The sequence below is a fragment of the Amyelois transitella genome, chromosome 26 (assembly GCF_032362555.1).
Source record: "Amyelois transitella isolate CPQ chromosome 26, ilAmyTran1.1, whole genome shotgun sequence".
NCBI lineage: Eukaryota > Metazoa > Arthropoda > Insecta > Lepidoptera > Pyralidae > Amyelois > Amyelois transitella.
The window spans coordinates 5,728,431-5,755,189 of NC_083529.1; the positions used below are offsets into that span (position 1 = coordinate 5,728,431).

The 26,759-nt window shown below is 35.2% G+C and overlaps 4 protein-coding genes across 5 annotated transcripts; 2 read left to right on the forward strand and 2 right to left on the reverse strand.

The window, feature by feature from the left end:
• Positions 1 to 1,963: 1,963 nt before the first annotated feature.
• On the reverse strand, positions 1,964 to 26,759 carry LOC106131932 (CLIP domain-containing serine protease B8). 2 transcript variants are annotated; one of them, XM_060951876.1, is made up of 4 exons: positions 26,623 to 26,759; positions 5,778 to 5,955; positions 3,496 to 3,674; positions 1,964 to 3,065 (listed from the first exon to the last, which is right to left on the reverse strand). In XM_060951876.1, exons 1-4 carry the CDS (start codon positions 26,699 to 26,701, stop codon positions 2,509 to 2,511), a joined length of 993 nt encoding a protein of 330 aa, XP_060807859.1. In that variant the 5' UTR covers positions 26,702 to 26,759; the 3' UTR covers positions 1,964 to 2,508. The 2 variants fall into 2 exon arrangements, with proteins under 2 accessions (XP_060807859.1, XP_013186710.2); XM_013331256.2 differs by lacking the exons at positions 1,964 to 3,065; positions 3,496 to 3,674; positions 5,778 to 5,955 and adding exons at positions 18,932 to 21,405; positions 21,836 to 22,014; positions 24,118 to 24,295.
• LOC132903454 (uncharacterized) lies at positions 6,708 to 8,020 on the forward strand. The gene is made up of 2 exons (XM_060951856.1): positions 6,708 to 7,296; positions 7,852 to 8,020. Exons 1-2 carry the CDS (start codon positions 7,121 to 7,123, stop codon positions 7,985 to 7,987), a joined length of 312 nt encoding a protein of 103 aa, XP_060807839.1. The 5' UTR covers positions 6,708 to 7,120; the 3' UTR covers positions 7,988 to 8,020.
• On the forward strand, positions 10,508 to 15,526 carry LOC132903455 (uncharacterized). Its single transcript, XM_060951860.1, has 5 exons — positions 10,508 to 10,587; positions 11,244 to 11,419; positions 13,413 to 13,526; positions 14,503 to 14,580; positions 15,498 to 15,526. Exons 1-5 carry the CDS (start codon positions 10,508 to 10,510, stop codon positions 15,524 to 15,526), a joined length of 477 nt encoding a protein of 158 aa, XP_060807843.1.
• On the reverse strand, positions 16,849 to 17,631 carry LOC132903449 (uncharacterized). The gene is made up of 2 exons (XM_060951840.1): positions 17,454 to 17,631; positions 16,849 to 17,206 (listed from the first exon to the last, which is right to left on the reverse strand). Exons 1-2 carry the CDS (start codon positions 17,464 to 17,466, stop codon positions 16,869 to 16,871), a joined length of 351 nt encoding a protein of 116 aa, XP_060807823.1. The 5' UTR covers positions 17,467 to 17,631; the 3' UTR covers positions 16,849 to 16,868.

A 26,759-nucleotide genomic window follows, 5' to 3' on the forward strand; every position in this document is an offset into this window, starting at 1 on the left:
TGAATTGTTATTTCATTTCAATACAATTCGTTAGGTAAGAAAATTAATAAATGTTAGTAAATTTCTGTTTTTTTTTACCTACATTTGAATTCAAATTCAAAATTCAAATTAAAAAAAAAAAACTTTTGTTTAGCCGAAATTTTTCAACTCAGGTTTAACTACTTTTTGGTGAAACGGTGCGAGTGAAGAATGTTTATTTAAAACATCAAGTTATGTGTATTGTGATTTAAAACAGGAACCTTACTGAGTATGATTTAAAAGGTTACACAGAAATGCTAGAAATGTGCTGAGTTATATACATATATGATAAACTATACTATTCAAAACATTTAAAACACAGTAAGACAAAGTCAAATTAATCCTGTTTTATCCTGTTCATGGCGGAATGTTACGATTTCTCTTCCTAGGTGGAGCCACATTCCCACTACATTATAGTGGAGCTAGCCAGGTATGTTGGTTAACTGCCTGTCAACTTTAGGGACACTTGTTTTGTAGGGAGAAAAGAAAATGCTTTATTATTATTATTCGTTTAATTTTTTTATAAACATTAATAAATTATTTTAATATATATATAATTATGTGGTAAATATAAGTAGTTGATAGTTATATCCAAAGCATTCATGGCTTTTAATAATACATACGTTATAAATGTATTTCCTCACTTGGTTAATCTTGGCAAAATGATCACAAAAGTAGATAAGTGTCTGATTGTTTCTCATATAAAACCATAGGTTGTATAAAATAAGTGAAAATATTTCATTCACTAAAAGTTGTAAGGGTGTTTCCCCTGAGAATAATACAGAGAATAATACATGAGAATAATACAGATAAAAGACTTTCTAGACTTGATTGCGTATAGCCTAAATCTATGTCCAACTCCACTGCTTTGCCTCGAAGAATTACGGACGACCAGTTTCACTGATCAGATCAGATCATAGCTCTCAAAATCTGGAAATCATCCTTTTGAATAATAATTAATTAATATTTATTGTTCAAAGGTAGGTACATTTCACTCAAGACCAAGCAAGCCAGAAATATTCAAATTTCATAGTAGATAATATATTATTGACTTTGGATCAACTTTCAACCCAAGCAATGAATTCAACACATATTTATATCAATTTCCTTATTCGAATTCCACTTCACTCATCACTTCTCGAATAAAATTATATTAATTAAAATTAATATCGAAACCGAATCCCGCGCGTAATTACTATGCATGCGCGTGCGCAAGCCTATCGCGTTTTAGACTTGTCTACCCCGTTATCTGGCCAGATTCCGACCGTCCTAACCGTTCGCGACTGAACCCCACGGATTCAGCATCCCGACCCCTAACCGATACACATAGGCTCCATCGACTCTTCCCGATTGAGATCGACCCTTTGACCGAATGATCCAGCCTGATTCCCTAGCTCCCGGACCGAGACTGTCCCGACTGAACCTTAGCCCCGAATCGAATGATCCCGACCAATTTGCTTTTGTTAAAATATGGGCGTGACCCTAACTAAGACGCCACCAACTTATTAACCAATTAGCGTCTCACACGTTTTTGTCAAGCAAGCCCTTTGTCCTTGCACGGCGGAATTAAATATACATACATATGGTCACGTCCACATCCCTTGCGGCCTGACAGAGCCAACAGTCCCGGAAGAACTGAACGGCCACGTTCATCTTTTTGAATTAAATATATTATTTGAATATTATAAAATTAATTTTAAATATTAAAATAAATTTGTGATAAAATATTTGAGAATGAAATAACGTGTGCAAATATCTTGGACCGTTACAGGGCGCACGGTTGCGAAAGTCTTTTCTAGTAAGATAGTTATACTAGAAGTGTTAACTTCCAAAAAATAATCGTATAAAAAAACTAAAAAACTACGCTTTTATTGCTAATCGAACTAAAAAATAGAAAATAAATATTAATGACAAAGGAATTATAAAACAGTAGTAGCAAGTCGAACAATCAGTTAATAATAATAATAAATAATAAATTTATTTATTTTCTTCACAAAATTTTTACATTTGGTACATGCAAGTTACTTATACTACTACTTATAATAAAATAGTTAATTACTGTAAATTTTGTGAAGACTGGCGCTTGAAATAGGCTTTAATTAAATTTATAAACAAAACAATTTAAATTGGAGTAAAAAGCGTGGGGTGCTTGATGTAGTAAATATTAAAATCATTCTATTAGCATATATTAATGACATGAGAGTTATGAAATTGAAGTAAAATGCACCCCACGCTTTTTACTCTGATTTAAATTGTTTTGTTTATAAATCTAATGTTGTTATAATTTTCATCGGAGGTAATTGACTATAACTGATTGTTCGACTTGCTAGTACTGTTTTATAATTCCTTTGTCATTAATTTTTATTTTCTATTTTTTAGTTCGATTATTAAAAACATTCGCTAAATATTCGCATAATTTTCGCGAATGCGAATGCGAATGCGAATATTGAAAAATATGCGGATATTCGCGAATGCGAATGCGAATATCCGTTACATCACTAATACATACCCATTATTATTACGGTACCTACATTTTAAAAAAATATTCATCCACTGATTTATAATAAATACAAAACAAACAAAAAGTGAAGTACTGCCATTGTTCGTTGCTGAATTGTTTAACATATCTTCATCTTTAATCAAATCCTTCCTTGTTGTGTTCAACCCTTTGGTTTCTCCAATAACCTTCTTTATCCATGATAAATGGTAATCGACGCTAGTATACACACCTGGCTGCCCCTGCAAACCGCAAGGATCATTATTGCCTCCTTTCGTCACCCCCCACAATTCAGCACGTTTTCCATATCTAACTAAAGGACCGCCTGAGTCTCCCCAGCAAGTATCAAAACCTTCGATCCCGCCTGCACATATCAAATCCGGTGTTACGCCGTTATAATTTCTCCCACAATTCGGGTAGTACGGTAGGGTTATGTCCTTTTTTATGTCGGAATATGTTTTGTAGCGTGGTGTATAACCAAAACCAGAAGCGTAGAATGTTGTGTGACGAGACAAATTGCCAGTCGGCAAGCAAATCGGTCGGATAAAATCTAGAAAGAAAAACAATGAATTATTAAGAAATGTGATATCAAATAATATCTCTCTATTTGCGTATTTTTGCTTGATTCGATTTATTTGCTTTGTACCTGACCCGGGGTCTCATTTGAAAGTCTATAGGCTCGCATATCTTGTACTCATATAACTAACTAGAGGTTTTTTAACATGTCAAAAATAAAAATCGATAGAAAACATGAAATGTTCAAGCGGTCTTTCAAAGTAAAGAGTACGATATACGAATGAATGACACAATCAAATCCGTTCTAGTGAAAGTCAGTTTTCCCCACTGTCGTAATTGGTCCAACCACCTTATTCGTGATCGCTCTAAGTCGCGATTGGTCCAAAAAAGTTGGATCAATCGTGCCTCTAAGATAAAAAAAATGCGCAAAACTAAATTGATTTATGACATTACAAGTAAATTACCAGTATAAGGGGCGTCAGCTTCTAAAATAATAATCGCCAGATCGTTTTTCATGCGATTGTGATATTCAGGATGTATTACGATTGATGCAATAACCATGCGCACAACAGGATCTGCGCAGACGCCTCGCTCGCAATCACGGTCCGAAGCCATATTGTACTCTCCCAATAATGCTACCAATCTGTAAAAATTAAACAAAATAGCGATGATACTCGTAGTCGAAGTATGTATATATACCTGGGCTGATAAAATAGGATACTTTTTATCCTGGAAAAATACGAAGAAAAAAATTTTTAATTTATCCATAGACGTTGTTCTGTAGAACCGCGAACACACGTTACGTTACCCGCAGTGGATTCAGCGCCGTAACCTGAATTAATTACTATGAAAAAAATACTTACTACAGAACGCGAGCTCAACAGCAGTAGCGCAATAGAGGGATCTCCTTAATAATTATAGGCCTAGCCATAATTGGGTCCAATAGATATTTTAAAGATGTCATTGTCAGAGTTACTCAAAATGGAGAAATAAATCATCCACGCGAAGACCGACATCCGCGCGGACGGAGTCGCGGGGGGAAGCTATACTTTATTCGCCGAAACAAGTTAGTAGCGCTCTTTCTTTATCACTCAACACCATACAAACGACAAAGACAAAACATCATGTTCAAGGTCAGTGGGCCGAAACGAAATCTCAGAAAAGTAAGCGCGCGGGCACATTGCGCTTCTTCGAGCTCGCTTAGCTTTTGTCCGCGGTTATGTCTGTCATATTATTACTGATAAATTAAATATTGTTACCGAATGATGATATGCGTGTGACACGCTATATACATTATTAATACATTGAATTTACGTAATTGTACAGGTTGTTCATGTCTTATAAAAAAATAAACAATTGTCATTCAAACTAGTCTTTAATATCACAAGAATTTATACAACATTATTATTCTTTTAATATTTTATACAATGTTGTCCTTTTGATAATGCCTAAACTGCCATCATCATTGATTGCCTTCAAAATCTTGTCTAGTGTAGGTATCTCATTTCGTGCAAAGAAATCGTGGACTATAGACCTTATAGCCGTTTTTGTAAAATCATCAATTTTATCCACAATTGACACACGTTGTTTTAATTTCTTTGGGGATTTTAGTACGCCATTTTTTTCTTCTCCATCACTATTCTATGAATAGAAACCCAATGCACACCTAGTGAAGATGCAACAGCCTTCCAAATGTCGCCACCTGAAGCTGAAGAATCTGCACTTCTCATAGCTTGATACATATTGAGTATTATACATATATATACATATTTTCTCAGTAGATGAAAAAGGCCGTTTCTTTCTTTTTTCAGCAGGTTGATCTACATTATTCGCCATTGTTTCGAAAGTCCGTTTTGTACACCGCCAAGTAGTCAAATAAGTAATCAATCACAATATCCAATACACAAGCAAGTCACAATAAATGTAGGTATCAACAAGTCCAAAGAACACGCAAAGTCACAAGATAGAGAGAAAATATAGATCGGTGAGCACGTCAGCACAGTACGGATTGCACAAGCAGACTAAAAAGTACTCGTATTGTGTACACTGCCTTAGCGCTTATCACTGACCAATTACTGACGAGGAATTGTGGGAGAGAGACGGTGCACTACTAACTTGTTTCGACGAATAGAGTATAGTTTCTTAATAATTATAATGAACAAGAAGCTGTCTCCGTTATAGCTGAATATAATAAAATATACACGGGGCAGATAACATGGATTGAGTTAGCCTTGTAGTAAGTTCGAGACTTGTGTTTCGCAAAACTTATTTTATAAAGTATCGGATTGCGAGCTCGAGTTGTGCCTTATTACCATAATCCGACCATTATCCTAGATTTGGTAAGTCGATTTTATTGGATTTTACACGAAGCGACTCCCGTCTGATCTCCACAACCTTTGCAATGGGACCTAACCCATATTGGATCGTAAAAGGTGCACTTGATGAATGTGCCAATTCCTTTAGTCGCCTATTATTATATCCATGAATAAGTAATGGAATCGTTCTAAAGTGTATCAAACCACACGACAAAATAATATTAGTTGAAAATTATATACATACATATGGTCACCTCTACATCCCTTGTGGGACAGACAGAGCCAATAGTCTTGAAAGGACTGAATGGCCACGTTCAGCTATTTGGCTTAATGATAGAATTGAGATCTAAATAGTGACAGGTTGCTAGCCCATCGCCTGAAAAAGAATCCCAAGTTTGTAAGCCTGTCCCTAGTAGGAAATTAGTACTCACATTATAGAAAATCCCACGTCTTCAACGCAATGGGCTGACGTTATGATATGTCTCTTTCCTATTAAGCTCCCGCCGCATATTCGATTAGCAATCCGCCGTTCATAGTGGTACTCAAGAACCACATGCCAAGGGTTTTGGTGAATCGGATTGGAGCTTGCTACCAGGCCACAATTATTATCTGAAAAAGATTTCAGCACATTATAAATACAAGCAGAGACTCATTCGAAAAATTCAAAATTTTTATTCATTATTATAGGATACTATATATCGCTTAATAATTGTCAAAACGTATGGTTTAACAACATTGGTTGACGTCAAATAAATTACTTAAGAACTAAGTTTACTGCCGCTTCCAAGGCGTCAGTGCAAAAGAAGCGGTAATAAACTGCACTGCAGCATTTTCTTCAACAACGTCAACTTCACAATATTAATAAACAAAGAAAAAAAATCATAATTTTTCAGTAATTTGTTCTGTAGAACCGCGAACACACGTTACGTTACCCGCAGTGGATTCAGCGCCGTAACTTATAGCGCCGAAAGTCGGATTTAGCTTGAACCGTTTGCGGCGACGCGGGCCGCTACTAATTACAATGAAAAAAATACTTTAGTCCGGTCAATCTAGACATTCGAAGCTACATTAATTCCCATCAAGCTGAAAATGAGTATAATTGTTTAAAACACAATCAAAAGCATTATTTCAAAATTCCCCATGATTCCGGTTTAAGGAAAAATATTTACCCAAGGTCAAAGGTAAAAAATGGTAAGTAGGTAAGTTTTTCAAATCGGAAAATTACCTCAGACATAAATTGTAGATCATAAAGTTATCTATAAATTTTTTTTTTTTTTAATAAAGCTACCGTTTCTGAGATATAACGATGCAAAAAGTTGCAAGTGTCATAATATGCACACGTTTCCACGCCACCTCTGAGGGGTACTTCTCAAATTTCGTGCAATTCGTATATTTTGGACGATTAAAAAAAAAGTATTCACATTTAAGCTGTCTTATTAATTTCAAACTATCCATTTTAAAAAGGGCTACCGAGGCCATGCAACGTGATCCCCTAATTGTAGATATAAAGATAGTTACAGCATATTTATGTGTCAAAATGTCACTACCATACGTGTCCCGAAGGCAAACACTAGAGTTCAAGACATCGGATATTAGAAATGTGCGTTTGTAGCGCTATTTTAGCAATACAATATTAAAATATATTTATTAAGGTGTAATTATTTAAATTTATAAATTTATAGATAATATAGATCATTAAAAAAAACGAAATTTAAGTTTTGTCACGTTAATTTTGGTCTTTACCATCAGCATAGATAAAACTGCAAAACCATTCATGTACGTTAACCCTAGAAACCCGGCTCCCCGCTCCCCGCCTCCGACTCGCCCGCTATTCGGCAGGCAGACGCAGTGGGACGTGGCTGTGCGTTTGCTTCGCCAAAAAATCAATGAGAATCGTGAATTTTCAAGTTTGGTACGAGATTTGGTCTTTACCATCCCTTTACTTTTAAGGTGAGTATTGTGATTTTAATTACATTGTATTTTTTATGATGAAGTTTGATAGTTTTTATAGCCGTAGTCCATTTTTCTGATTTATTGTACTTATAATTTAGTTACTAAAATTCGAAACATGCCATAATATCATTACCTTCACGATCATTACGTTCGTTTACCATCAGCATTTAAATTGAAGGTAAAGATCCTAAATTGAAGGTAATGATAAACAAAAAGTTTTTAAACAATCGCATAAAAAGGGGGGTTATAGGTAACTTAATAAGTATTATCACTATGAACCGACTTAAAAAAAGTACCTGTATGTACAAATGTATGTTTGTCAGCGATTTTCTCGCATTTCGCTGACAGATTTTAATTAAACTTCATAGTTAAATTGATGTGATTTTCATTATTATATCTAGCAGATATCCAAAAATGGAGAAAATGGGTGAAGGTTTAAGGGGTGAAAACAGTCACGGCTTTTTGTATGAATAATGTTTTTGGAAACGATCCTATTAAGTAATAAGATAATATAAGATCTGTAATTAATCAGTTTTCATTTTTTTTATGCAGAATAATAATAGAAGAAGCAAACATGGTTAAAGTAAATAAGAAAAGTCGTGAAGAAAAATTGGAGCAAGCCCGTCTCCACAAGAAAAAGAAATATGAAGAAACTCTCTTTGTACTGAAATACCCAAAGAATGATTGATGTTAACTATTTTTATTTTGATTTGAGTTTAAATTACTTACAAGTTTAGTTAAGTTTTTGTTTTTATGTCTCAGTCATCTAAGTTTAATTATTATGTATGACTTACTTTCTTTATTTGATGTTTAATATACTGTTGAGTATTACTGTTAAAGATTATTATATTTTAATAATGTTTGATTTACGTTGTTCGACGAATATGTAACAATATTAGTTGTGTAATAAGTAAATTACTTACTTATACTACTAAACTAAATATATATATTTAAAAAAACCGTGTTTAATTAAATGTTCTACACATATATTGATATGTGTAGAACATTTAATTAACGGTAATGATTTTGAACTGTTTAATATTGATTAAACAGTTCAAAATCATTACCAGTAGATATAAACAAAAAAATACCATCCGCAGTCGGTAATGACTATCATTACCGGCTACAATTAATTTTTTAAAACTCTATAACTTTAAGATTTATCAGGGCAATTGCTTGAAACTTATCTATAATATTCAGGATAACGTATATTTTGAGAATATTGATCAAAATTTCAGTTCTCCAAAAATAGGTGAGAATTGTCAGAATTGCACCAAACGAGAGAAATACCCTGAGGTACTGTTAGCACTATTGTACTATTAGCGCGTTTTTTTTTTTAACATTTTTATTATTAAACTTGAAAAAATCTGAAATAGGTTAGAATAAACACGTGTTTTCACTACGCAGTAGCACTCAAGACAAACTTTCGCATTTATTATTTTAAAAAATTAGAATAACCCTAAGTGAAAAAAAAATCATCTTAGGACAATAATAGAGATTACAATTAAATCAAATTGAAACTAAAACAACTTATAAAAAGAAAGAAAAAAGATGACTACAAACTAAAATTTAATGTATAAATTGTACAGTCCCTGCATAGTATCAACATGCGGGAGTGTGCCCAGAAGGCTGGCAGCATTGCCAATTTGAATGACAATGCTGAGTCTCTGAGCCAGATAATTTCCAACCCTCCGGTCAAGTCGCTTTTTCGACAATTGTCAGAAAAGCTGATGGGCAGATAGGCCCCCGGTCCCAGAGTTTCTACCGCAAAAGGTTCAAAAGTATAGGTATTACCGATACCTACATATTTGCGCTTTTTTTGCCACATTTGAAGCAGAACCGGCCTTAGATTTAGTAACCTGAAGATGAGACGGGCAAGTGTGTCGACACAAGTAGCATCCCATACCAAAGGCCGCCCCAATCTCCAGGGTACCAAAGTCATACCATCCGGTCTCTTGGCATCATCCCGAGCCAGACTGTTTGGTTCTAGAACGGCTGGAACATGGATGGTGGCAAGAGCACGGAGGATTATATTATTTAGGGCGGCATGGCGCCCTAAACGGCCAGCACTCCTAGGGCATGAGGCCGTGGTGTCCATAGCCGTCAACGGTATCCCCGCAAGGACTACTATTATTAAAGACTAACGGTATTTCATGTGTTGAGCATTCTGAGATAAAGCAGGTATACGACCCTAGCCACGTACACAATTAAACAGAGAGACAGATGTTGTCTCAAGGTTTCACTTCAGTATAAATGAAGGGACTGGGTTTCATTATACTTATGTATATTTTATATTTTGAATTCAAGTTAAAATTACCGACAGAACAATATTTTTACTTATATTACTGCTACACAGAGTATATACGAGACGTGCTTATGCATATTATGACGCTTGCAACTTTTTGCATCGTTATATCTCAGATACGATAGCTTTATTGAAAAAATTATTGATTCCTTTTTATAGATAACTTTATGATCTACAATCTATGTCTGAGGTAATTTTCCGATAAAACTTATCGTTTTGAAGAAAATCGTGAAAAACCCATTTTTTTACCTTTGTAATCGGAATCATGGGGAATTTTAAAATAATGCTTTTGATTGTGTTTTAAACAATTATACTCATTTTCAGCTTGATAGGAATTAATGTAGCTTCATTCTTATTTTTTGGTCTAAATTGACCGGACTACTTACTACAGAACGCGAACTCAACAGCAGTAGCTCAATAGAGGGCTCCTTAATTATTATAGGCCTAGCCGTATTTGGGTCCAATAGATATTTATAAGATGTCATTGTCAGAGTTACTCAAAATGACCGACATCCGCGCGGACGGAGTCGCGGGGGGAAGCTAGTACTTAATATTATTCTGAAAAAGTGTTGTTGGTGTTTAACTCACTTTGAAGTAGGTAAGCTTTATATATTTATTACTAGAGGTCGCCCGCGACTTCGTCCGCGTGGAATTGATCCCGCGGGAACTCCGGGATAAAAAGCCTATATGTTATTCTGGGTCCTAAGGTTGAATTACATACCAAATTTCATCGTAATCGGTTCAGCAGTTTTTGCGTGAAAAAGTAGCAAACATCCATACTGACATACTCACAAACTTTCGCATTTATAATAGTATTTATATTTATAATAATTAGTAGGATAATTATGTATTTCAATTATTTCAGGCGAAATTGGACCGCCATCTGAGCTGTTTGATCTCAATATGTTAGTGATTGTATGCAGTTCAGTCTTGTTGACTATTTGTCTGCTGAGCTGCGTCTATATACTACTGAAAAGGCAAAGGTAACACAATCAAACAACTTTTAAAAACTAGGTTATTTCAAAAACATTTGCTTATTTTATGCTGCGGTTTAGATACGGAAAAATGGATAAAAAAATCAATTTTATTATATTTTTTTACTTCCCCAACTATTGATAAAAGAATAGAATAATTATTTTTTGGGATCTGTTATTATAAAAGAATGTTTTTAAATACTACATAGCTTTTTGGCATAATTATCATTTCGCATAACGTTTTACATATGAAACGATGTGTACAAACACTACAAATTTTGGCATTAAGACTTAACATAACATAACATATGGTCACGTATATATCCCTTGCGGGGTAGATAGAGCCAATAGTCTTGAAAAGACTGAATGGCCACATTCAGCTATTTGGCTTAATGATAGAATTGAGATTCAAATAGTGACAGGTTGCTAGTCCATCGCCTAAAGAAGAATCCCAAGTTTGTAAGTTATTATGAAATATAGTATCGTTGAGTTCGTATCTCGTAACAGAAGTCTCGGACTTACTTCGAGGCTAACTCAATCAATGTTATTTGTCTTGTATATGTATGTGTATGTAGGAATGTATGTATTATAAAGTTAGGTAGGTTTTCAGTGTTCCAATTTATACCTTAAAATATGGGACCATATATGGATTTCTCGTATTTCAGAGGGGGCAACCTGACAGAATACCGCGACTCCATTACAGTAGATAACAAATCTGAGAGCGGCGTGTTGACTGCGAACACTTCTCACACCAACTTGGCGAATGTTAAGGAGAGTTCCATTAACGCACAAAACAGGATATACAGCGCGCCCATACACATGAGGAACAATAGTAAACATGGTAAGAATATCTTTTAATCTTCATGTGCCGTGTGGTTCCCGGCACCATTACAAAAAAGAATAGGACCACTCCATCTCTTTCCCACGGATGTCGTAAAAGGCGACTAAGGTACATGCTTATAAACTTGGGATTCCTCTTTTAGGCGATGGGCTAGCAACCTGTCACTATTTGAATCTCAATTCTATCACTAAGCCAAACAGCTGACCGTGGCCTATCAGTCTTTTGCAGACTGGTGGCTCTGTCTACCCCGCTAGGGATATAAACGTGATCATATGTATGTATGTATATCTTTTAAATCTTACGGTAAGTCCTTTTCCGTGTTGGCTGCACGCCTTTGGAATAAACTGCCTCTTCATATAAAATTGTCCCTTCTTCTAATTCCTTCAAAAATAAGCTTAATAAATTCTTTCTCGAGTCTTGAATTGTTTATTAATTTAATTTAGTATACATACTTACATGTTTATATATTTAATTTATTTATATATGTACGTATATGATTGTTTAAGACTAAAGCATCATACCTCGTAAATGAATTGTTGTTCACCCTTGCCTCAATAATGTATGCGATCCACTTATTGTCAGGTTGTCTAGAAGAGATCCCACTTAGGGATAAGCCCGCCTTTGTACTGTACTACTGTTTTATATTTGTAATGTACTCCTTTAGTGAACAATAAAGCATTTACTTACTTATATTATTCGTGGTGTAGTGACCTCTTTAAGTCCCATATACGAGTATTACGAAGAACATTGCGTGTTAGTCACAGCGACCACCGTCTTACTTTCTACACTTTTATATTCACCAGGGCAATGAACTATTTCTAAACTTTTGGCTGATAGGCCACGTTCAACTGTTTGGCTTAATGATAGAATTGGGATTCAAATAGTGACAGGCTGCTAGCCCATCGCCTAAAAGAAGAATCCCGAGTTTATAAGCCTATTTCTTAGCCGCCTTTTACGACATCCATGGAAACGAGATGGAGTGGTCCTATTCTTTTTTTCATTGGTGCCGGGAACCACACGGCAAGTCGAATCACTTAAGTTATTAACAGTCTGAAACTTTTCTTCGACCGACGTTTGTCCTACAAACGGTTAGAGTAGGTACACAATGTTTCGCTATAAGGATATTAGGAGACAAGACTTTTCATCTTTGAACAATGACTCGACCTAAAAATAAGACGCCATTATGTTAATGAAAATTTTGAATAAAACGATTTAGGACGAACCAGTAGAAAGATAAAAATGAAATAGTAGGTATAGAAATGATATAATTAAATAAAGTCGTCGAACTGTTTAAAATAAGAAAGAAAGAAAGAAAAATATTGTTTATATACTTAATTACAGTTAGAGAATAGTTTAACATTTTCTGGCTCAAACATCTTACTAGATCAAAACAAAAGCAGTGTCAGATAATAAAAAATGAGTATATCTCTCCTAATAACCTTGTGTGTGTGCATATTGACATCCGATGAAAACGCTGCACTGTAGTAAGTTCCGCCGCTTCTTCTACACTTGCGCTTTGAAAGCGGTTAAATATGAGTTGTGTTGATTTATTTAACTGTAACTTTGAATAATTTATTGGTAATTTTTTTTCAGTGCCGTGTGGTTCCCGGCACCGACACAAAAAAGGATAGGACCACTCCATCTCTTTCCCAAGTATGTCGTAAAAGGCGACTAAGGGATAGGCTTACTAACTTGGGATCCTTTTTTAGGCGATGGGCTAGCAACCTGTCACCATTTGAATCTCAATTCCATCATAAAGCCAAACAGCTGAACGTGACCATTTAGTCTTTTCAAGACTGTTGGCTCTGTCTACCCCGCAAGGGATATAGACGTGATTATATGTATGTATGAAAATACTGCAGTGTATTATGTTCCGCCGCTTCTTCTTCGCTTGGGCTTTGGAAGCGATTATATATGAGTTGTGTTGATTTCTTTGATTGTAACTTTGAAAATAAATCTGTTTTTTAGTCTAACGAGTGTCATTTTATTTCAGAACTGTACGAAATCAGCCCTTACGCACAATTTGCGGTGGGATTCCGGACATTCGGCCACGTTGAGAATCAAGACTTGCCCAGTCGTCATAGCAAACACAGCAGATATGATACAGGTAATCACTTCTTTGGCAATACATAGTTGAGTTAGTGCTTACGGGGTAGACAGAGTCAATAAACACGAGACTCGAAGATCATTAGTGGCCTCTGTGGCGCAGCGGTAGTGCGCTTGTCTGTGACACCGGAGGTCCCGGGTTCGAATCCCGGCCGGGGCATGATGAGAAACGAACTGTCTCTGATTGTCCTTGGTCTTGGATGTTTATAAGTATTTATTATAAATATAGTATCGTTGAGTTAGTATCTCGTAACACAAGTTTCTAACTTACTTCGAGGCTAACTCAATCTGTGTAAATTGTCCCTTAAAAAAAAACATATAGTCACGTCTACATCCTTTGCCGGGTAGACAGATTTAACGCACTGATATTTGGCAGGTTACAAGAATGTCATGTTTCTAAGTCTTGTCGTTGTTGACTTTTACAATTCGCGAGAAGAGAAGCAGCTGACATACATACATGTTTTACCTTCACAACCAGACACACATTAGAGATTTCTTTCCAACTTATAAATGTGTTGTGTGTGCCGTGTGATTCCCGACACCAATAAAAAAAAAGAATCGAACCACTCCATCTCCTTCCCGTGGATGTTGTAAAAGGCGACTAAAGGAAAGGCTTATAAACTTGGGATTCTTCTTTTAGGCGATGGGCTAGCAACATGTCACTATTTGAATCTCAATTCTATCTCTAAGCCAAACGGCTGAATGTGGCCTGTCGGTCTTGAAGACTGTTGGCTCTGTCTACCCCGGAAGGGAAATAGACGTGATTATATGTATCTATGTAATAAATGCGAAAGTTTTTGTGCAGGTACGTACATAGGTACTTATGCCTTCACTTGTCACACACTTATAAATGAATTTGGATGACTATACTTTTACATATAAGTATTTTGCATCAGAATAATGATTAGGCTACAATATGCACACGAGCGCAGGCGCAAGTGGAAGCTGGCTTGATAAGAATAATAATTTATTTTCAGAGACGAGTTTTCAAGTGTGTTCAGAGTCGGAGGATAGCGATAGTATATCAAAATCAACGCTCAAAAGTGCCCCAAGAAGTGAGTTATAAAAATTTTCTCTTGTCTCTCCCATTTTCACCCTCAGACGTTTTTCGAACCCCATAGTTGGTAGATGTATGTATATTAATGGGTCCCATAAATTTTATGACATAATTTAACGACACGTTTCTTTGGCATAGTCATCGTTTCGCATAACTTTTCATTTATTATTAGTATGCGAAACGATAAATAACCCAAAAACCGTTATGATGTTTTGATATCATGGCATGAGATTTTAACATGGACTTAGGTTGTAAAGTAAGAAATATTAACAAAGTTGAATAAATGAAATGCCAGTTTAAGTATTAAATTCTCGTTTATTTAATAAAAATTAATACAAACGATATATATATACACTCTTTATTGCACCATAAGAAAAAGAAAAGCAGGAAAAAAACAGATAATGAGGATACGTACAAAGGCGGACTTATCTCCAAAACAATCTCTTTCAGTCAAACCTAGGGTGGGAAGACATTAAAATATAAAGGCCTCCAAACTTGAGTTAAAAACAAACTAAGTACTTAACTACATTACATATAAAAAAAATTTTGGTCAAAAAAATTTTTTTGGTAAAAATATCACGATGACTATGTAATTAATAACATATAATCACATCTATATCCCTTGCGGGGTAGACAGAGCCAACAGTCCTGAGCGGACTGATAGGCCACGTTCAGCTATTTGGCTTTAAGATAGAATTGAGATTCGAATAGTGACAAGATGCTAGCCTATCGCCTAAAAAAAGAATCTCAAGTTTGTAAGCCTATCCCATAGTCGCCTTTTACGACATCCAGTCCATGGGAAAGAGATGGAGTGGTCCTATTCTTTTTTGTATTGGTGCCGGGAACCACACGGCACAATTAATAAATATAAAATAAATGCATTAAAAATGTTACATTTAAATTAATTTGTTACAGAAATGTGCAGAACTCCTCACCACAGATAACTAGGCAAGAATGTTCGAGAAAATTGAAAAGGCTTTTAATAATTAATACTAGTCAGTCTAATATTTTTATTGATAGAGACAGAATGGAGCGAGTGAAATAGTTTATTTCTAAACGTGTTTCCAGCAGATGAGAGAGAGTGCGGGGACCATGGGGAATGGAGTGTTGCAAGCCTTAGTCGCCAAGCCAGCGGCCCTTAGAGGCCTGTTGGTCCTAACACTAATGTATGTAAGGAAAACTAGAGAAAGCTGGCATGAAAGCAGATCCTCCTCAGTCCCGAGACCCGGTTTTAAATAGTACCATATTGATTTTTATATATATTATTCAGGGGCATTTAAACATTAAAAAAATATATACTTTTTATATTTATTACATTAGGTTTTTTTTTAATAACGTGTCCCTTATAGGGGACACTGGGTTTCTTAGTCGACAAAAGGATATGAAAATAAATGCAGTCCTCAGCTGTACGGGAGGTTGGGTAATTGGTAGATAATTTCCTTTTCCGGCTGTTGGATGCTACTACCGAAGGACCCGGTTCTTCATCATCATCTACTTCTGTGTAAATCTGTATTTGCTGGCTATCTGAAGTAAAGTGAAGTAATGAATTTGCTATTTCTTCTTTGAAATCAAGGTAGTCAAGAATATCCTTCTTAGTGGTATCTAAAGATTGAGCTTCCTTTCGGTAAACCAACCTGCAGCTGCTGCAAAGTCAACCATGTGAAAAATTAGGCGCACAGTCCATTTCTTAGATCGTGCGCTATTTCTGTAAAAACCGATAACTCTGTCCAACATATCCACTCCTCCCATTTTTTCGTTGTACTGCTGAATAGCAAATGGACGATATATTTCAAAATATTGCTTAGTTTTCTTACACAACAAGAGATAAGTAATTTCTAACTAGCTGATCTGAAGATCCACGGCCTTGAGCTCTCAATTGCTTAGCGGTTTTGAAGTTACACGTTTTAGGAATTTTAGATTTTCTCAACGTCCCAGTTCCTTGTATCTTTTTCTTTTCTCGCAATTTATCCAGCAAATCAACCGATGTAAAATACCTGGCTATATATATCTTAGCCCCCTCAGGTAAACTATTGGCCAAACGCAAAACTACTTTTCCTCCAATATCTAAACCTTCAGCTTCAGGTTCATAAAAGAAAAAATCAAGAGGTATACCATCTGGAGCAGTACAAACAAAGTTTTTTATACCACAAGGGTTTGGTTTTCCCCTGATAAATTGTCGCATTGATACTTGCCCCCAAAATGTCATCAATGCTTATATCTTGAGGCCTTGAATTTTGCAAGCAAGCTTTTCTTACAGATGCAATAAGGGGTTGCACTTTCCAAAATTTATTTTCTTTCGAAGCTGCATCTACTTCTAGATTGGCAGTAAACTGCTGGTGGAGTTGGTGCGAAGTTTTCTTCATGTTTCCAGTAAACTCGCCGTGGTGTTGGTGAAGAACCTTGAGCAAGCTGAGAAGGGTCTTCTCTCTGCGATATTTGTGCTATAGTAGATAGTGGCACTTCATCTTCACTACAATAGTTATCTGAACTTTCCTTACTTTCTTCTCGAGGTTCTTCTTCAATGCTAGGAGCAAAAATAAGGTCATCGTCATCCGAAAATCCATCTATCATAGAATCTGTATCATTTAACTCCAAAATGTTCTCTATTTCTCGGTGAGACAAACCTGTATAAAAAAATAATTTGAATTAAAAACAATGTAAGAAAAGAAAAATTAAGTCCTGAATGTGTTATGTACGAAACCCAGAGCCCCCTATAGGGACTCGTACATATCGGAAACAATAAAGGCGAAATTATATTTCGGAATACAAAACAAATGGCTTTACTTTATGTCAAATACCTTATACCATATAGAAAACAGCAATTCTAAACGTAAGATTCAATATTTTATTTTTAAATCATTAAAAACTTACCTCTTGAAGCCATTTTTTCAATTACCAGTTAGCACTCAACTTTGAACTGTCAAAACTTTTTACGATTACCGGAGAGAGTAATGAACTTAAAATAACATGAAAGCGCCATCCTTTAGGAATCCATTGTAATAATTCCTTTAAAGTTTCCGCAAACGCCCGCTAGTGGGAGACAGCGGAAAAAATGTCCCCTATACGGGGCGTCAGGACTGAGGAGGATAAAGAAAAAGGGAGTGCTTCCTCGTAAATTAACGAAGTAAATATATGACATGCTGGGATAATGTTAATATATTGTCGAGGTTGCATGGAAATATTGATGAATGGATGTAACACAAAGTATATGGAGGGCGTTGCCAAGTAGGAAGATCTGCCTGCCCCTTCCAGGAACGAGGTATGATTAAATGTATGTGTGTTAAAGTGTTGCTGAGCCAATGTCATAGATATGCCAACAAAAAATAGGAGTTATTGATAACCAACTATAAAGTCTACCATAAGTTTTGCGTTATGATTGTTTTTTAATAGTCTATAGAACCAGTTATTTTTATGGTGATATATAAGCGGTAGTTAGAATATTTAATAATTTATATACAATAAGTTATGTTTTTCATTGTATGATTCTCTATAAGATTTAATCATAAACATTTAAGGATTGTAAATAATTTAGATAATAGAATTTTTGTTTAAATTTTTCATATGTCATAGTCATTATGAATTATTATATCTAAAAAAGACTGACTATTCAACTAATGAATTGTTATTTCATTTCAATACAATTCGTTAGGTAAGAAAATTAATAAATGTTAGTAAATTTCTGTTTTTTTTTACCTACATTTGAATTCAAATTCAAAATTCAAATTCAAATTTAAAAAAAAAACTTTTGTTTAACCGAAATTTTTCAACTCAGGTTTAACTACTTTTTGGTGAAACGGTGCGAGTGAAGAATGTTTATTTAAAACATCAAGTTATGTGTATTGTGATTTTAAAACAGGAACCTTACTGAGTATGATTTTAAAAGGTTACACAGAAATGCTAGAAATGTGCTGAGTTATATACATATATGATAAACTATACTATTCAAATTCAAATTCAAACTTTTATTTGCATAATATGAGTACAACAAGGTCTTAAATATTATGTATAACAGATCTTCATATTTACCCTTTCGGATGTTGCAAACATTTTTTATGTATTAGTAGACATACAAACTTATACATAGAGGTACCTACTTAGTATCACATTATAATTTTAAATCTAATTAGAATTGTTTAAACCTAGTAGAATGTTACGATTTCTCTTCCTAGGTGGAGCCACATTCCCACTACATTATAGTGGAGCTAGCCAGGTATGTTGGTTAACTGCCTGTCAACTTTAGGGACACTTGTTTTGTAGGGAGAAAAGAAAATGCTTTATTATTATTATTCGTTTAATTTTTTTATAAACATTAATAAATTATTTTAATATATATATAATTATGTGGTAAATATAAGTAGTTGATAGTTATATCCAAAGCATTCATGGCTTTTAATAATACATACGTTATAAATGTATTTCCTCACTTGGTTAATCTTGGCAAAATGATCACAAAAGTAGATAAGTGTCTGATTGTTTCTCATATAAAACCATAGGTTGTATAAAATAAGTGAAAATATTTCATTCACTAAAAGTTGTAAGGGTGTTTCCCCTGAGAATAATACAGAGAATAATACATGAGAATAATACAGATAAAAGACTTTCTAGACTTGATTGCGTATAGCCTAAATCTATGTCCAACTCCACTGCTTTGCCTCGAAGAATTACGGACGACCAGTTTCACTGATCAGATCAGATCATAGCTCTCAAAATCTGGAAATCATCCTTTTGAATAATAATTAATTAATATTTATTGTTCAAAGGTACATTTCACTCAAGACCAAGCAAGCCAGAAATATTCAAATTTCATAGTAGATAATATATTATTGACTTTGGATCAACTTTCAACCCAAGCAATGAATTCAACACATATTTATATCAATTTCCTTATTCGAATTCCACTTCACTCATCACTTCTCGAATAAAATTATATTAATTAAAATTAATATCGAAACCGAATCCCGCGCGTAATTACTATGCATGCGCGTGCGCAAGCCTATCGCGTTTTAGACTTGTCTACCCCGTTATCTGGCCAGATTCCGACCGTCCTAACCGTTCGCGACTGAACCCCACGGATTCAGCATCCCGACCCCTAACCGATACACATAGGCTCCATCGACTCTTCCCGATTGAGATCGACCCTTTGACCGAATGATCCAGCCTGATTCCCTAGCTCCCGGACCGAGACTGTCCCGACTGAACCTTAGCCCCGAATCGAATGATCCCGACCAATTTGCTTTTGTTAAAATATGGGCGTGACCCTAACTAAGACGCCACCAACTTATTAACCAATTAGCGTCTCACACGTTTTTGTCAAGCAAGCCCTTTGTCCTTGCACGGCGGAATTAAATATACATACATATGGTCACGTCCACATCCCTTGCGGCCTGACAGAGCCAACAGTCCCGGAAGAACTGAACGGCCACGTTCATCTTTTTGAATTAAATATATTATTTGAATATTATAAAATTAATTTTAAATATTAAAATAAATTTGTGATAAAATATTTGAGAATGAAATAACGTGTGCAAATATCTTGGACCGTTACAGGGCGCATGGTTGCGAAAGTCTTTTCTAGTAAGATAGTTATACTAGAAGTGTTAACTTCCAAAAAATAATCGTATAAAAAAACTAAAAAACTACGCTTTTATTGCTAATCGAACTAAAAAATAGAAAATAAATATTAATGACAAAGGAATTATAAAACAGTAGTAGCAAGTCGAACAATCAGTTAATAATAATAATAAATAATAAATTTATTTATTTTCTTCACAAAATTTTTACATTTGGTACATGCAAGTTACTTATACTACTACTTATAATAAAATAGTTAATTACTGTAAATTTTGTGAAGACTGGCGCTTGAAATAGGCTTTAATTAAATTTATAAACAAAACAATTTAAATTGGAGTAAAAAGCGTGGGGTGCTTGATGTAGTAAATATTAAAATCATTCTATTAGCATATATTAATGACATGAGAGTTATGAAATTGAAGTAAAATGCACCCCACGCTTTTTACTCTGATTTAAATTGTTTTGTTTATAAATCTAATGTTGTTATAATTTTCATCGGAGGTAATTGACTATAACTGATTGTTCGACTTGCTAGTACTGTTTTATAATTCCTTTGTCATTAATTTTTATTTTCTATTTTTTAGTTCGATTATTAAAAACATTCGCTAAATATTCGCATAATTTTCGCGAATGCGAATGCGAATGCGAATATTGAAAAATATGCGGATATTCGCGAATGCGAATGCGAATATCCGTTACATCACTAATACATACCCATTATTATTACGGTACCTACATTTTAAAAAAATATTCATCCACTGATTTATAATAAATACAAAACAAACAAAAAGTGAAGTACTGCCATTGTTCGTTGCTGAATTGTTTAACATATCTTCATCTTTAATCAAATCCTTCCTTGTTGTGTTCAACCCTTTGGTTTCTCCAATAACCTTCTTTATCCATGATAAATGGTAATCGACGCTAGTATACACACCTGGCTGCCCCTGCAAACCGCAAGGATCATTATTGCCTCCTTTCGTCACCCCCCACAATTCAGCACGTTTTCCATATCTAACTAAAGGACCGCCTGAGTCTCCCCAGCAAGTATCAAAACCTTCGATCCCGCCTGCACATATCAAATCCGGTGTTACGCCGTTATAATTTCTCCCACAATTCGGGTAGTACGGTAGGGTTATGTCCTTTTTTATGTCGGAATATGTTTTGTAGCGTGGTGTATAACCAAAACCAGAAGCGTAGAATGTTGTGTGACGAGACAAATTGCCAGTCGGCAAGCAAATCGGTCGGATAAAATCTAGAAAGAAAAACAATGAATTATTAAGAAATGTGATATCAAATAATATCTCTCTATTTGCGTATTTTTGCTTGATTCGATTTATTTGCTTTGTACCTGACCCGGGGTCTCATTTGAAAGTCTATAGGCTCGCATATCTTGTACTCATATAACTAACTAGAGGTTTTTTAACATGTCAAAAATAAAAATCGATAGAAAACATGAAATGTTCAAGCGGTCTTTCAAAGTAAAGAGTACGATATACGAATGAATGACACAATCAAATCCGTTCTAGTGAAAGTCAGTTTTCCCCACTGTCGTAATTGGTCCAACCACCTTATTCGTGATCGCTCTAAGTCGCGATTGGTCCAAAAAAGTTGGATCAATCGTGCCTCTAAGATAAAAAAAATGCGCAAAACTAAATTGATTTATGACATTACAAGTAAATTACCAGTATAAGGGGCGTCAGCTTCTAAAATAATAATCGCCAGATCGTTTTTCATGCGATTGTGATATTCAGGATGTATTACGATTGATGCAATAACCATGCGCACAACAGGATCTGCGCAGACGCCTCGCTCGCAATCACGGTCCGAAGCCATATTGTACTCTCCCAATAATGCTACCAATCTGTAAAAATTAAACAAAATAGCGATGATACTCGTAGTCGAAGTATGTATATATACCTGGGCTGATAAAATAGGATACTTTTTATCCTGGAAAAATACGAAGAAAAAAATTTTTAATTTATCCATAGACGTTGTTCTGTAGAACCGCGAACACACGTTACGTTACCCGCAGTGGATTCAGCGCCGTAACCTGAATTAATTACTATGAAAAAAATACTTACTACAGAACGCGAGCTCAACAGCAGTAGCGCAATAGAGGGATCTCCTTAATAATTATAGGCCTAGCCATAATTGGGTCCAATAGATATTTTAAAGATGTCATTGTCAGAGTTACTCAAAATGGAGAAATAAATCATCCACGCGAAGACCGACATCCGCGCGGACGGAGTCGCGGGGGGAAGCTATACTTTATTCGCCGAAACAAGTTAGTAGCGCGCTTTCTTTATCACTCAACACCATACAAACGACAAAGACAAAACATCATGTTCAAGGTCAGTGGGCCGAAACGAAATCTCAGAAAAGTAAGCGCGCGGGCACATTGCGCTTCTTCGAGCTCGCTTAGCTTTTGTCCGCGGTTATGTCTGTCATATTATTACTGATAAATTAAATATTGTTACCGAATGATGATATGCGTGTGACACGCTATATACATTATTAATACATTGAATTTACGTAATTGTACAGGTTGTTCATGTCTTATAAAAAAATAAACAATTGTCATTCAAACTAGTCTTTAATATCACAAGAATTTATACAACATTATTATTCTTTTAATATTTTATACAATGTTGTCCTTTTGATAATGCCTAAACTGCCATCATCATTGATTGCCTTCAAAATCTTGTCTAGTGTAGGTATCTCATTTCGTGCAAAGAAATCGTGGACTATAGACCTTATAGCCGTTTTTGTAAAATCATCAATTTTATCCACAATTGACACACGTTGTTTTAATTTCTTTGGGGATTTTAGTACGCCATTTTTTTCTTCTCCATCACTATTCTATGAATAGAAACCCAATGCACACCTAGTGAAGATGCAACAGCCTTCCAAATGTCGCCATCTGAAGCTGAAGAATCTGCACTTCTCATAGCTTGATACATATTGAGTATTATACATATATATACATATTTTCTCAGTAGATGAAAAAGGCCGTTTCTTTCTTTTTTCAGCAGGTTGATCTACATTATTCGCCATTGTTTCGAAAGTCCGTTTTGTACACCGCCAAGTAGTCAAATAAGTAATCAATCACAATATCCAATACACAAGCAAGTCACAATAAATGTAGGTATCAACAAGTCCAAAGAACACGCAAAGTCACAAGATAGAGAGAAAATATAGATCGGTGAGCACGTCAGCACAGTACGGATTGCACAAGCAGACTAAAAAGTACTCGTATTGTGTACACTGCCTTAGCGCTTATCACTGACCAATTACTGACGAGGAATTGTGGGAGAGAGACGGTGCACTACTAACTTGTTTCGACGAATAGAGTATAGTTTCTTAATAATTATAATGAACAAGAAGCTGTCTCCGTTATAGCTGAATATAATAAAATATACACGGGGCAGATAACATGGATTGAGTTAGCCTTGTAGTAAGTTCGAGACTTGTGTTTCGCAATACTTATTTTATAAAGTATCGGATTGCGAGCTCGAGTTGTGCCTTATTACCATAATCCGACCATTATCCTAGATTTGGTAAGTCGATTTTATTGGATTTTACACGAAGCGACTCCCGTCTGATCTCCACAACCTTTGCAATGGGACCTAACCCGTATTGGATCGTAAAAGGTGCACTTGATGAATTTGCCTATTCCTTTAGTCGCCTATTATTATATCCATGAATAAGTAATGGAATAGTTCTAAAGTGTATCAAACCACACGACAAAATAATATTAGTAGGAAATTACATACATACATATTGTCACCTCTACATCCCTTGTGGGACAGACAGAGCCAATAGTCTTGAAAGGACTGAATGGCCACGTTCAGCTATTTGGCTTAATGATAGAATTGAGATCTAAATAGTGACAGGTTGCTAGCCCATCGCCTGAAAAAGAATCCCAAGTTTGTAAGCCTGTTCCTAGTAGGAAATTAGTACTCACATTATAGAAAATCCCACGTCTTCAACGCAATGGGCTGACGTTATGATATGTCTCTTTCCTATTAAACTCCCGCCGCATATTCGATTAGCAATCCGCCGTTCATAGTGGTACTCAAGAACCACATGCCAAGGGTTTTGGTGAATCGGATTGGAGCTTTCTACCAGGCCACAATTATTATCTGAAAAAGATTTCAACACATTATAAATACAAGAAGACACTCATCTATTCTTGTTCCAGTTCAAACCTTCCACTGGGCCCGAGGTCCGCCTACCAATGTTTGTCACACATCACATTTCACATATAATCACGTCTATATCCCTTGCGGGGTAGACAGAGCCAACAGTCTTGAAAAGACTGATAGGCCACGTTCAGCTATTTGGGTTAATGATAGAATTTAGGTTCAAATAGTGACAGGTTGCTAGCCCATCGCCTAAAAGAAGAGAATCCCAAGTTTATAAGTCTACCCCTTAGTCGCCTTTTACGACATCCATGGGAGAGAGATGGAGTGGTCCTATTCTTTTTTCTGTTGGTGCCGGGAACCACACGGCACCAATGTTTGTCTCCCCACTTTATCCGATCTTCGACCTTCTCAGATCTAAGTCCATCTGACTCTCATATTATCAAATTCATATTCAAAACTTTTATTCATCATTATGGGACACTTCAACATCACTTAATAATTGTCATATATTTTGGTTTCACAACAATCGTAAATCAAACGTCAAATAAATTACTAAAACTAAGTTCCAAAGCGTCATTCCAAAAGAAGCGGTAACAAACTGCACTGCAGCATTTTCTCGTCAACGTCAACTTCACAACTAGCATAACTTAGAATAGAAATGTGGAAAAAGAATACATTTTTATTTTAACATATACATTAAAATAAACTTATTATAATGTATAATACATACATAAAAACTACAATAAATAAAAAATATACATAAATAAATAGGTGCAGCGATTACCGAAATGAGTGAACAGGCTTATAAGGTTGTGGCGACATCTCTACGCCACTCGTCACAACATCAAATCACACAACAACTGTCAATCATGGCGAAGAAATTAACGCGCTCAACCAATAGCATCATGCCGCAACTACAATGAGCAAAGAAATAATGGAAAATTTGAAAAAAACGGGTAAAATTATTCTTCATCGTTAAGGGTTTCAATGAGGCCTAAAATAACTATTTCACGCGAACGAAGTCGCGGGCTCAGCTAGTATATCATACATATTGGGTTGTTGTAACTGTCATGTTAATAATATACCTGGATTCTGTGAATTGCACTGACGGGTTTATTTCACAACCAAGGTAAAATAAACCAAAAACATACACAACACAACAACAGAAGCGGACGCTTTCAATTGAAGAACCTATTACCTGTTACCGATGACGTAACGCGGTCAAAGAAAGTAATGAAAAAGATAAAATACGTTAAACTGTGACTGCGTTTCTGATAACGGAACGATCCTCTCAATAACTGCATTTATTTAAAGCCAACAACGTTTGTATATGAACGTTCCTACCCTTTCGGAAGGGTAGGCAGAGACTACTTACAAAAAAAAACCTGTGCTCTCTTACATAGGTGGCGCTCAATGCGCGGAGTGAATTTTGAATCAATGGAGATACAAGATGGCAGGATGGTAGATTATGACTTCGAGACGACTGCTAAGAAAGGAATTTTAAAAATTCTTTACCAATGGTAAAATAGGGGTTGCAAGTTTGATTGAAACTTCGTCGTTTTTGAAGTATGCGCCATAAAATTTTGGATTTACATTAAAAAACCAGTTGGTAAATGTAAATCACTCTTTCCACTTATAAAATAAGAGAGACATCAAAATACAGTCGAATTGAGAACTCTGTTAATAAGAAGAAGAAAAAAACTATGTACTTAATTACTTAAAATCACCACAAAATTAACAAACACACATGTCATTGCCCTACAAAACATATAATGTAAGATTACAGCGTCCTAGAGCTTCCTTGACAACCCGTTTACAGCAGGTAGAAAAGGTAGACAAAATTAAAACAACAAAACTTACGCACAGAATATTATCTTCTAATATTAAAATGAATTGCAGAATGTATTGGTAATCACATACCTCAACAAAGCCGGTACCAATTTGGCCAATTCTTTTTTTTTAAATGTTCATTGAAATGCGAATATGGTTTTTAACGGGAGAAAAATTCGAATAATTGCCGAAATACCCTAAAAACATCCCTTTTCTTTTTACTATACAAACGTTATCTAACTAAAACGTAGAGTCAATATGAGCTTTATTGTTTTTATATAAATTTCACTGTAGGACTTGCACTTTATTATCGGTGTACAAAATTTAATTTCAATCATATTATAATTGCAAATTTCAATATTTTGCCCCGATTATTGAATAGGCAAGAACAAAAAACAGTTACATTACAAATCTTTTTGACAGAACGAAGTATTTCGGATCCGCTAGTTAAAAATAATTCACATTGACAGAATTCTTAAGTAATATCTACTTACCATTAGCTCCAACCAGAATTAAAAACACCCAAGTAATAAAAAATACACTTTTCATTAAACTAAAAACGTGCCGACGCATTTGATTAACAAGATTAATTTTTTTTTACACAGAAAATTGTCGCACAATCACACGTGCA

What these genes read in the sequence shown, in the direction of transcription:
- LOC132903454 (XM_060951856.1), top strand. Translation starts at nt 7,121, where the DNA reads ATGTACGTTAACCCTAGAAACCCGGCTCCCCGCTCCCCGCCTCCGACT. An exon ending in ACCATCCCTTTACTTTTAAG is followed by an intron (nt 7,297 to 7,851) that starts GTGAGTATTGTG and finishes TTTTTTATGCAG; the next exon opens with AATAATAATAGAAGAAGCAA.
- LOC132903455 (XM_060951860.1), top strand. Translation starts at nt 10,508, where the DNA reads ATGTTAGTGATTGTATGCAGTTCAGTCTTGTTGACTATTTGTCTGCTG. An exon ending in GAGGAACAATAGTAAACATG is followed by an intron (nt 11,420 to 13,412) that starts GTAAGAATATCT and finishes ATTTTATTTCAG; the next exon opens with AACTGTACGAAATCAGCCCT. An exon ending in GCTCAAAAGTGCCCCAAGAA is followed by an intron (nt 14,581 to 15,497) that starts GTGAGTTATAAA and finishes AATTTGTTACAG; the next exon opens with AAATGTGCAGAACTCCTCAC.
- LOC106131932 (XM_060951876.1), bottom strand. Translation starts at nt 26,701, where the DNA reads ATGCGTCGGCACGTTTTTAGTTTAATGAAAAGTGTATTTTTTATTACT. An exon ending in AATTCTGGTTGGAGCTAATG is followed by an intron (nt 5,956 to 26,622) that starts GTAAGTAGATAT and finishes AATCTTTTTCAG; the next exon opens with ATAATAATTGTGGCCTGGTA. An exon ending in GACGTGGGATTTTCTATAAT is followed by an intron (nt 3,675 to 5,777) that starts GTGAGTACTAAT and finishes TAATTTTTACAG; the next exon opens with ATTGGTAGCATTATTGGGAG.